Source organism: Taurulus bubalis (assembly GCF_910589615.1).
Source record: "Taurulus bubalis genome assembly, chromosome: 2".
In the NCBI taxonomy this organism is placed as follows: domain Eukaryota; kingdom Metazoa; phylum Chordata; class Actinopteri; order Perciformes; family Cottidae; genus Taurulus; species Taurulus bubalis.
The window spans coordinates 2,430,332-2,442,849 of NC_136590.1; the positions used below are offsets into that span (position 1 = coordinate 2,430,332).

The 12,518-nt window shown below is 41.9% G+C and overlaps 1 protein-coding gene across 1 annotated transcript; it reads right to left on the bottom strand.

The window, feature by feature from the left end:
• Positions 1–2,800: 2,800 nt before the first annotated feature.
• LOC306753340 (ectonucleotide pyrophosphatase/phosphodiesterase family member 7-like) lies at positions 2,801–8,267 on the bottom strand (the record flags this gene model as incomplete). Its single annotated transcript, XM_079237211.1, has 5 exons — positions 8,105–8,267; positions 6,643–6,788; positions 5,154–5,786; positions 4,762–4,990; positions 2,801–2,928 (listed from the first exon to the last, which is right to left on the bottom strand). The coding sequence occupies exons 1-5, from the start codon at positions 8,187–8,189 to the stop codon at positions 2,801–2,803; spliced, it is 1,221 nt and encodes a 406-aa protein (XP_079093337.1). The 5' UTR covers positions 8,190–8,267.
• Between the last annotated feature and the right edge of the window lie 4,251 nt (positions 8,268–12,518).

Below are 12,518 nucleotides of genomic sequence, written 5' to 3' on the forward strand. Positions count from 1 at the left end.
TCGCGTGGTTCTCGTGAAGTGCTCGTCACTTGTTGGGGCAGCAGCACAGGGCGAGCCGGACATTAGGCAGAGGACAGCAAGGCAGAGCCGCGCCGTGACTGAGGATTTGGACCTCATTGTAACAGGAAATCCAATGGTTTTCTTTTTTCAGCCGTGTTTTAAAAGATGTCAGGAAAGAAGACCGAATTGTTCTTCTTGCCTTACTGCAGTAGTATGACTGATATTACCCTGAGGCAAGTATGACATTGTGTGGTGCAATCTTAATGGTTACACCCCTAGTCAATGTCTGGGCTAAATATAAGATATTAGTCTGTGCTTATCAAGCCATAAACTACAGTTGTATACCTTTAGGCATGACAGTGATATGATAGGAAGAACCCTTTGAAACTGCAACAGGTGAGATGGGCATAACATGACAAGACATTTGTCACAAATCCATATCACAAACCCATAGAACACTGTGGTCAAAGTAACTCACATCTTCATGAGTTCCATGTTATTTTATGTAATGATATTTACATAAACATGCATGAGTGAAAACCAAAGAATGCCAGCCACTGCTCAATTTAATCCATGAACGAATTTTGGTCAACAGTGCAAGAAACATAAAAGGCAACCAATTGCATTCAACAAAACATTTTATTACATAATATGACCAGGGGGAGGGTGTTTTCCTTGAATAGGCACTCTCCAAAGAAACTCATTCAACCTCCGACAGGGAGAGAGAAATGGCAGAAAGCAAGCGAGGAAACGTAAAGGTGGGTGCTCAAAATGCTTTTACGGCAAGTTCCTTTTAATAGGCGCACTATTCTATCAGACAAGACCAGGGCTTAAACATGATCATGAATGAGGTATTTACACCTCACCCATTTAGCACTCTTGCATACCATCCATTTTGATAGATTTTATTTACAGAAAGTGTGTCAGTGTCCAGTTACATATCAACCTAATCTTCAAACATCGGCAACTTTTTAAATAACATTGGCAACTTTTGGATGCAGACATACCGTAAATGTCGGGTTACGAGCCGCTATTACCTTTGGTCAGTGTCCCCGTTAGCTCCCCGCTGTAGCCAGCTGGGGCTCCTGCTAGCGCTCCATTACTTCCATGCTAACTTCCGCTAGCTCCCCGAAAACCACCGAAGGTAGCGGGACCAGGCTCGACACCCGACTTGGGCAGAGGGGAGCAGCAGCAGCGCTAGCTTTTAGCAGCGCTAGCTAGCTACAGCGGGGACACTGATCGGCCGTAGGAGCGGCTTGTAACCCGACGTTTACGGTACCTCACCAATACATTGCTTGTTGCGTTTTGGAACACTTGTACTGTAGATAACTGGCTTTCTCAGTCATCAAAAGTAATTGTAATCAGTCAGGAGCTGTAACCAACACACACCTGCATGCATTTCACCAGTCCTGTCATTCTAGTGAGTTCAGATCCTGAAAAGGATTGAACCGTAGGAACGGACATTGCATAGACCACGACCACGTTTTATATTTGTAAAACCTTCTTTGTGCAGAGAAAAGCGGTGGTAAACCCGAAAGCTAGACACTTTTCATTGCATTAAATAGGCGCAATCTTGGGGTACAGCCACAGCCAATCACAGTCCGCCAAAGAGCAGACCCACCAACATGTTTATATTGGGCCACCGTTAAATGTCACTTTAGTGATGATGATTCAACAGCTCTCTTTCTCGTCTGTCCACATGTTCTCCTCTCTACTCATAATTAGTATTAAGTATGAATTAATATTCATGTACCACAGAAACAATTTTCTATATGGTCCAATTAATTAGTTTATAGCTGAAATACAAATGAAGTTATGTGCAAACAGCCAATAACAGATTGGCACCAACAAAGTAGAATATGAACGTTTTATTCAGCCCATGCGATTGTGACAGCTTCCACTGCATGGTCAGCTGGTTTTATAATGCAATATTAGCACATACAAATTCAAATGAGTAAGCATACTCTGTTATCCATCTATATTCCTATGCAATGAAGAAATAAGGTACATGAATGTGACATTTCCCATGAAGGCTAAAAAAGAAACTAATACTGAACCAAACTATATCATTTTTGTTTTATGGCATTTCATGTTATGAATAAAGGATATTGTTATGGTTATTACCCACTATAACCTTCTAATCACCTTCTAATCACTAATCACAGCTGAAATGGACGGCGTGACTGGTAGCTTTTAGCAAAGTAATATAAAGAAAAGCCAAAGTCATCATGAATCATAAGTCAACAATAAAGCACTACAAAGGCTGCACAATAGTCAACAGTTGTCGGACATTTTAAAAGAAAAACATACCTATTTGACACCTAATTGAGATATCATTCCAGCAGGTCATTGCCTCCATGGACATGGACATACGTATTCACTGTGACCTTCAATAAAAAGGTATGTTATTTTAATTTATTTATGGGAAAATATTTCTTTAACTAGGATAACATTGTGCCCCCCACACCTCCGTCCACCCAGACATCAATCTGAATTTCAAAAACTGCTTTGCTTCACGTCCTTCTGTTCTTCACCAGCAGAATGTTTTCGTTCTTCACCAGCAGAATGTTTTCGTTCATAACTGAAGAAAGAGAAGAAGAAAAAGACCACAGAGAGGTACAAGTGAGAAAGATAACAGAACTGGGAATGAATAGTTAGCCAACTCCCCCTTTTTGTTGTGAAGGAACAGCAATCTTTGACCTGTATAGTATTCTATTAAATGATCATGGATATGGGTGACTTAGCCAGTAGAGGGCAGCACACACATAATAATACATGTTCATAGCGTGATGACAGCGTGTTACCTCCTTTCTGTTCGGCTCCTTTTGAACAACGCATAGGAGGTGGTCACTGTGAACACCAGGAGCAGAAACCCAGTCACTGCCGATAAGCCGATAACCGCTTGTGACTGGACATTTACTCCTGGATCTGCAGACAGAAGAGAGAGACACAGACAGAGAAGATGATGCCTTTATCACAGTGTTTCAGGATCCCAACACATCTTCCATTCTGTATATAAAGACACCATCTGGATGATAATGTCATACAAGATGAGGGATCATGGTCAGCTAATGTCTATCGGTATCAGATGGGTATCTCTTGTCTAGACAAAGTTACTTACACTAACTTGTTTGTAGTGTTTGTTATCTTGTGTTGTGCAGTATATTGCCACTCTATCTGCTCTCTGGATCTGAGAGCAGTGATAACAGTGCGGTTTCCTGTCAGGTCAAGTCAAAAGTCCATCAAATGGCTTTTATCTGTTCCTTATCAGTCATGAGATAAAATGGATGAGTTTGTTTTTTGTAGGAAAAATGGAAACAATTGGCACATTCCATGTGGAGCTTTTAGTGTATTATAGTTAGATAGGTGGGAGTAACTATTTTGGGTACCACTGGTTCTGGATAAAAAAAGTCTCATGTATATTTTTCATTGGCAGAGTGAGGTGACTGACAGTTGCACCTGCTGCTTTGATCATAAATACAGAAAAGCCCAAACAATTCTTGCATATTGACCTGCCATACTCTGGGTTTCGACCACTTGTTAATATGTGGGGAATACTTGCAGCTAGCTGAGCGATGAGCAAGTGTGACCATTCAAACTGTGCTGACACAGCGTAAAAGGTGTTTCACTGCTCAACAGATAAAAGCGTTGACGATGTGGTGTTAAAAAACTGATATCTAGAGTAGAAACAGGAACACCGAGGTGCAACTAAACTCCAAACCACAGTCACAACCCACAAACGTAGCAAGGGAGCTGATCACACAGAGACATTTACAAAACAAACACACATCTGTGTGTCAAAAAGGTACAACCTTGTGCACTAGAGACGTTCAGATTGTCATTATCTCCGTGAGCATTGCGGGCTAACATGACAAGCAAGACATGGCTCATGGAAATGAACATTCTAATTAATCGCAGTAGTATAATAAGTCTCTCAGAGACCGGCCATGGTCTCCAAGTCTCTCTCGTACGAGAGTGGAGGTTGCACCCTTTGGCGGTGGCTTGAATATGGGATCGTTTCGGCGGGGCAGACTCCCTTTGGTTCTTATCCATGACAGACCAGGACACGCCTTTGAGAATGGATGGTCAAGCACACCCATGGCCCAAATGAATGATGAACAGGGTCTGTCCCCGATTCAGGTGAGCCTTTGGTCATCGGCATTGTAATTGTCACTAAACGATTACCAATGCCAGCTATTCATAATTCAAACTGCAGAATATTTATTCACAACTCTCCTAAGTGAGCTGGGAGTGTGGGGCCTTCTTGTATGGTTGTCAGTGGGCCAGTCAACAAGGTGCTGGGTGGCTGTAATGTGGATGTGACAGTGTCTACGATGCACTAGAGTGCTTGGAGGTTTGACTGGTTCGTTGGCTGCTCTGCAGGGCGTGGACTATATTTGATGCTACAGAGTGAATAAACTGAGAGGGGAACCATTTGTTATGACTATAACTTCCCTTTCTGAAGGAGAGGAACGAGGTACTACACCTGGTTGCCCCATTGCACATCGGAGCTCGGTGAAGAGCGGTTATCAAACTGAAGGATGACAGATGTATACAGGCAAGGCCTCACTTACATCCCCAATAGAGGTGTCTTCAGGAACGCGGGGCCTAATATCACATACTATATGTGTTGTACATCTTTTCTCGTTTTCATCTTTTAGTCATACGATTTCGGAGCAGAAGTTTTAGTTATATGATTTCGTTTTGCGAAAAAGAGAAGATGTGAGACAAACTCACAAATAATTGACATCTGAAATGTACCTTTTTTCTTCGGAACCAGCATGTGTTTGGTATTGTCCAAGTGTCCATCGTTGATTTCAGGGTTTATCCCGAGTAGATGGCACATCAGTGGATACACATTAACTGTCTCAAAAGGCCCAGACACCAGGTTTTTCTGGAAATCAGGCCCCACCACCCTGAAGAAAGGCTTCATGTCCATCTCCACATTGTCAAAGCCATGCTCTCCTTTGTTGGACTGCACTGGGAACAGCTATGTTTGGAGAGAAAACAAGCAAATGAAATGTAGTAGAAATGTAAACAATGAACAATGTATTGAGCTACACGTTCTTTTGGCTCTGGCCACAAAGTGGTTCTAAGCTTTAGGTTGGTTATTGTCTCAATAAATGTACTGACTCATGTGCCCGTTTTCTTACCCCATTGATTACATATCCAGGGTCAGCGAAGAGGATGATGGGTAGGAGTCGAGGATGGTTACTGTAGTGCAGTCTGGCTGGCATCTCCTCCTTTTTATACACATGGAGATGAGGATGGCTCCCTTTCAGAGCCTGGTAGACCTTTTCCAGCATCCCCTCTTTAGGAAGCAGCATCCCAGCGGGACCATAATCCACCAGATGGAACTTGATATCCTTGAAGCTAAAGCCAGGGATCTTAAAGAGGATGATTTCCTCAACTAGTCCACCCCGCAGAACTGTAGTCATCCCGTGGTCGGCAGTGATGATAATGTTGACTCGCTCAGTAAGGTCATGGTCTTGGATCTTTTCCCGGATGTAGCCCACCGTGCGGTCCACTTGCCGGACCATCTCACGACGTTCTGGGGAATCTGGTCCGTATCTGTGCCCAGCCAAATCTGGTTCTCCGAAGTACAAGGAGACAAAGTCCAGGTCCTGTTGGTGGAACCACTCTCCAACCACCTTGTCGATGTTCAGCTTCCATTCTGTCTCGTTAGAATGATCATAGAAACGAGGTTCCACTTGCCTAAACTTCACAGTCTCTCCTTTGTACGTTGCTGCTGTGCCAGGGAAATGCAGAGAACCTGCTTTTAGACCCTGGAAGAATACAAAACACAATATACACACACAAGAATAATATATGAGAGCCTGTATCCAAATAGCATTTTCATCTTTAAAATTGTTTTACTGGTGACATCCCTGTAGACAATGGAGGAGAAGTTTTTTATGGCCGTGTTTGTCTATCCTGAGCTTTATAGTTCAGACAGTCACAATCATAACAAAGGCCGAAAAGCCCATCGGTGGGAGTAGAATGACTGGGCATACACAGCTGCGGGCGAGTGATGGGTTTTCATCACCGTATGTGTTGTATCAGAAGGATTGGCCTCCTTGCTCTAATGCTACGGCTGTCGGATTGAGCAGTGACAAGCTTATCCTTTCAATGTGTGAGGCCAAGCATCCTCAGGTTGGTGCTCATTGGGAAAAAACATCAAACAACTAGATAGTAGCCCAAATAGATAATATAAAGCAAAGGGTCGATGCTAATCAATGAAACAATGGTGGTGGTTAGAGTGGTGATGTGCTAATTGTCAACCCTTTAAGCCCACACCCTAACCCTAACCCTAATAACCCTAACCCCTAATCCTATTTATTGTTTGAGTTGTGTTTAGTGGTTGTAAATGGGGATTGTATATTATTGTAGCCCTGATTTTCATGTTTAATTTGATACTAAGAATTTTTTTTTTTTTGGGGGGGGGGGGGGGGGGGGATTTATACCATGATTTTTTCTTGATTTTCCTGATATAAAAGGGATATGTCAAGATATTGTTGGCATCGAAATATAAAAAAATGTCTCACTACGTTGCTTAAAAGCAGACACTAGATGGGCCCTAAGTCTTTCGTACAGAGCATATTTGAGCTAGCAGGTACAACAAGTTGGATAGATCTTAAGAACCTGTCTCTGTGCTGTTATCCAGATGGGTAAGCTGCCATTGTCCCAGTAGGAATCCACAAACTGAGTCATGTAGTACTGCTTCTTCTCCTGAGTGGTCGTGTTGAACCACATGTTGTGGATCACTCCGTGGTTCTCAATGTAACGTCCTTATGAACAGAGGAAATATAGATGAAAACATGTACAAGAACAACAAGTCCTGTAGTGGTGAACAGATTGCACACTAGGGGACAACACATCCGATTACAGTTTATATGATGCCACAGCAAAATATTGGGTTTCTCAATAAAATATAATATAAGCAAGGCCCTGAGTCTGTCTTTTATATTATATTATATAGAACACACACCTTTGTTGCACACTTTCTCGTGTCTTTAGCTTCTGTGATGTGAGTCTTCCTCAGTGAAACAGGATATTTGAGTGGAGTACAGTTACGAAATACATTTTAATCAATTCTGTCGCATAATATTGGAATGCCAAAAAATTCGGCAGAGTTAGAATGGTAGATGATAAATGGAATTGTACTTTCTAGTCTTCGGACCACTCAAAGCGTTTTTGTCATTCAACCATTCACACCCATTTTACACTGATGGCAGCACTAACATGTAAGGGTACCTGCCCATCTAACTAATTCACCCTTTCACACACCAATGGAACAGCCCCTGGGTGTCATTTGGGTTTAAAAGGACTGCAGCCAGTCAAAGGTAGAGCAATACAGAGGACTACGCCTCCACACACCAAAAGTATAGAGATTAAGCATGTAAGCACACATATTATAGAATATACCTTGGGATTTGTATAAACAATTACGAAGAAATTGATAGATTTTTTGATGAATTGGTGCTTAATATGACCATATATGGATAAAAAGGTTAAAAAGCCTTTTTTTTTATACGCCTAATAAATAGTTTTATAGATCTGAATCCTTGATAGTAGAATGTGGTCCACCACAAATATAATCTTGCATTAAAGTGGCCATGCTTTTATCAGGCTTCATCTTTAAAGTGATAAGTTATCACTTAAGTGATGTTTTACGACTGCTTATGGTTATGGTCACTCTCCCTATGTCTTGCACTGCAAATCTTACTTTAATTCTCTGTCAATAAAGTGTTCACTTCTATTACAATTTAATCCAAACAATTCTATGTTTTAACGATATCTGTCTCCTCTCCATGTCTAACTGACATGTACGTACACAGGCTGCATGCATGCAGTTCAGTATGATCTGAATCATGACTTTCCTTTACATATTTACGTATACAGTTTATAATAAGTGGATGTAGTGACAGTGAAATCAGTCATTGGTTTGTGGATTAAGGTTTTTCATAAAATAAGATATTCCTTTATTAGTCCCACATGGGAAAAATTGCAGGATTACAGCAATGTTGGACCACGCTGTGTATCCATAACCTTTTAACAACCTTTTTCGACCAGGTTAACAAGCTGGAGATTGTTTTTGCAGTACCTGTGAGCAGGGTAAAGTGTGCAGGGCTGGTGATGGTGAGGAAGGGCGGTGTGACGTAGTGAGCCTTCGCCCCGTCCCGAGCCATCTGATCCAGGTGAGGGGTGTCCACGTCTCTGTCGTAGTCCCAGCGGAAACCGTCGAAGGAGATGAGCAGCAGCTTGTTCCTGGTGGCCCCGGATCCCGGAGGAATAACCGCACAGAAAGAGTTGCCGATGAGGCAGAGGACGGCGAGGAAGAGCAGCATTACAGAGGATTTACTCTCAGACTGCACACTACACTGGTGTTTGTGCTGAACGTTCCTGCTTCCTTGACCTTTCCTCCTGTGATCCGTTCACTCTCAGTTGTGCAACTTACAGTTTTAAGCAATTGCTGTTCTGTTATCAGAGTACTGCACATCCTGGCTCTGAAGCTCGTCTGATTATGGCAGAGGCAGATAACCCCAGGCTTTATCTGCACTCACACCCATAGATGCGCCATCTTATCTTATCAACTCATAAAACAAAATTAAAAAAATACATTGATGTAACTCTTTTCTTGGATGAGGTTTATTACTCTAGAATACAGCAGAAACACTCAGTTGCCAAAGTGAAAATATCCCAACGTACGGTTTTGCAAATCAAGGATACATTGAAAATAGTCTCTGAACCAAAAATTGACACTCGCCTTACGTACCCTCATTGTTTTTACATACCTGCTACTATCATAGGGCTGTATTGTCCCTGTTAAGTATAAATAAAATAAAATATTCTCAATTACATTTAAGTTTAAGCAACAACACTGCTGGGTTAGGTTTAGTAAAACACCATGTTTTGGGTTAAAATAAATAGGTTACAGTTGGTTGACAGTGGCCATGCAGACTTTGATTTAAAGTATTTCTGATACATCAAATACAAACCTAGTTTTCCCTCCGGCAGTCATTGACAGGTGCCGTTTTGTTGTACAGGAAGTGTGTCAGTTCATAGTTCATGGATTTGTTTGGTTTTATGCACATAGGTGCACAATATAATGTGCAAATATGATAATATAGTAGTTTAGAACTAGATTTTGAGACAGGGTCTACTACATACTACTGCAGGACCCCCATGATATTGGACTTGGATGCAACTGCAGCTGCTGCAGGGAGGACATGCAGAATCTGAGCTGCTGAGAGTAAACACCAACTTGCCCTTGGATGCCCCCAGCTACACAATCACTCATAGCTTCTAGTCCAGCTGTGTGTAACACAATTTAAGAGGAGTGACTCCCTGTTCTGAACACAACCCACGCCTGTCCGAAAGTCGCTGACTGATGGGACAATACAGGGACTCATGCATGCATAAAGTTACCCATCAACAGGAGATTTATCTCAACATTCCTTTAAATTGACTTTCAGGTTTTGGACATTCCTCTCAGTCAAGATCAGCCTGAAGAGGCTACTTGCTACATAGCAATTATACCACCATGGTAACCAAACTGCCATTTTTAGCGACTTATTTAGTGTTTATATCCAAGGAACTGGACATTTCCCGGCAGGACTTCATCATTCTGAAAGCTTTGGCCGGAAAGATGGACCATCAGTGATCTGACGGATGACATATAGTGAGACCCAGCTTACTTGTTGCCACATCACTTTATGCGATTACAGAGTCAATTCATCTGCATTTCAAAATGCCACAATGAACCCAATCTCTCAGTCAAAACCAATGCCAAAGCCACGATCATCCACCAGGACAACACTTTCTAAATCCATCAAGTCAGGCTAACAATACGCTGTCAGGACCAGCAGGTGGAGGCTGCACTCCATGGATCCGTCCTGAGGTTCAGGCCGTCAGGAAAGTATTCTACGCTGTCAGTATATTCATTCCACCCTCCAATCACCAATTTCTCCCTGGTTCACTCTTTTTAGGACAACACTCACTCATAAGTGGCAGAATATGACACGTATACACATTACTCACCATATGATACATGTTTACTACTTTAAAAGTGCCATATGTTCATATAGATCAATACAAAGCAGGTTTATCTATGTATATGGAGGCTCTTTAAGCACACATCGTAATCTGTTAAATATTGTAATGCTGTTTCTGAATCATAAAACATCAAACAAATGCAGACAGTGAGTCACATGTTAGTTTTTTCTCTCACATGGATTAGAACAATCCCATATCTTCAGAGCATTTCATTCAAAATGCACTGAAAGCTGGGCTGGTTTGTGCCACCTCTCTCAACAGCCTCACTTGGAATGAGGTGCAGTATAAGTGCCAGTCTGAGTGGAGAGAAATTTACAACAGTTTATTAGACTCACATTATGTTTGTACTCAAAATAAACAGGTTTATCCTCTGTTCCTACACAGTCCAGCATTAAATAGCATTTTTAACTAGACTGATGTTTTTTTATTGGTTGTATTATTAGTAAAACCAGATTTTATTCTTGTGACAAAAAACATGACGCCGACTGTAAAACTGTCTCGTGACACACAAGTTCTCTGTTGAAACCCGTGAGAATAGACAGAGCATTGTTGTTTTGGATTCACTTTAGTCAAAGGATTTGTCCAGTTGTGTAGCCCTTAAACACCCACATGGACCCATTTGTCTTTTAGTGGTGGATCTTTAGGTCAACATGTGCCACACAAGGCTGGGAAACTGAAGATTCATTTGAGATCCAGCTCAGGAGCGTGTGTCGTAAATCAAAAATGAAATTAAAACTGAACGTTTTTAAGGGCTTTTAACATTATGACCCAAGTACATGATGGCCATCCCCATGTTACAATCTTTGGGTTGATGCCATTTGTCATACAGACTTGGCCACAAATGTAACCAATTTTGATCGCTGGAATTGATGGAACTATGAAATATCACTAAAAAATACCACATTAAAACAGCAAGACCTTGAGGAACATCATATAAAAAGTCATGCTGTGATTTGGTACCTAAAACTTTTGACATTTGGACATTTCTTCAAACTTTCTCAGCAATTGGATGTTAAAAGTTTCTTTAAACTGCTCAGAAATCCACTTATTGTCGATATCTAATGAAACATACATCCTCTGAATGCATGAAGTCTCTAGTTTGTGGTTGTAAAGTTCCATGAGCCTGTGATTAGCCCAAAGGTCATTTTAAACAGTTCGGCCAAGTTCAATTTTTTTGTGAAATGGCTACTATGGGACCTAACTTCATCACACATGAATATAATTTAGCTCCCTGGATCCTCAAGGGTCTCAGGCTTCCAGTCATACCCAATTAATGCGTGTCCAAGAGAGGTCAACACATGGGTCTCAGAAGGCGGATACAACTTATTGAGACATCCGGATTCCTAAACACTAGAAAGAAACAACTTTGTATTTGAACACAATCATTTTGGTAACTTGGAAGGTCAGACTACATGAACTTTGTTTCTCCTACAACAGTCAGACATCAACAGTCCATGATGTCACGATTATGAGCTTGTAGGTTTTGACCCAAACGCAGTCAACACTGATGAGGCGGCAGCAGGTTGTGTTCAAAGATTTAACGCTAACAAAACGGGATACAGTCCAAGAGCAGTTAGGCAGCAGAGGAAAATGCATCAAAAACAAACCAGGAACACTATAACACAGGTAAACTAACACTACAGGCTTCCTTTCTCAAGGAGAGACGTCAAACTGACAACGACACTGGGGAAACACGCAAGCAGAGCAGGATGATTAAACACAGGTGGAACAAATCCAGGTGAAGCAGACCATCAGAGAGGTGGGAAAACACAGAAGCTAGGAAGTAAAACCAGACGTGATTTTTGAGGTTATATCACAAATACACAAACAAATGAAACAAGGAGCGTAACAGAAAAGCCCAAACTGACACATTAGAACTAGTATAAGCCTCTAAGGAGACTCAATGCAAGAAGTCTTGACAAAAAGTCAAAGGGCCTCTGGGCACAGACACAGACTGTGACACAGACTGGCTCATAGTCCCACAGGGCGGCCCAACTCTGATTTCACAGTGTTTCAGTGTTCACAGTGTTTCTGGGCTCCACTCCCTTTGTTTGAAACACTCCAAACAATAGAAGGACTTTAGTTGGATCAATTCATTGATGGGATTTGTTGACAAGAAAAGTATCATACTCAAATGAGTAAGTGCTGCATCCCATCTCGGTGCAGCTCAGCTAACACCTGAGGGCTCCTTCATTAACCCATGGGATCCCTGCAGTTCAAATACACCTCCACGGCTGTCCATCATGCAACCTGACAGAGGGAGCGTTCCATTTCTCTACTGCCTCGGTTCAAGGCTGATGTTAAATCTATGAGACGAGATCACCGCTGCTGTTCGTGCGACATGAAGCAGTCCCATCCATATGCATGACATGTTCGTGGATTCAGGTTTGTTGTGAGGTCCTGTCTACTGGGACTGACTGAGACTGGCACCGAGAGGACTGTTACCGAGACAAGAACAGATC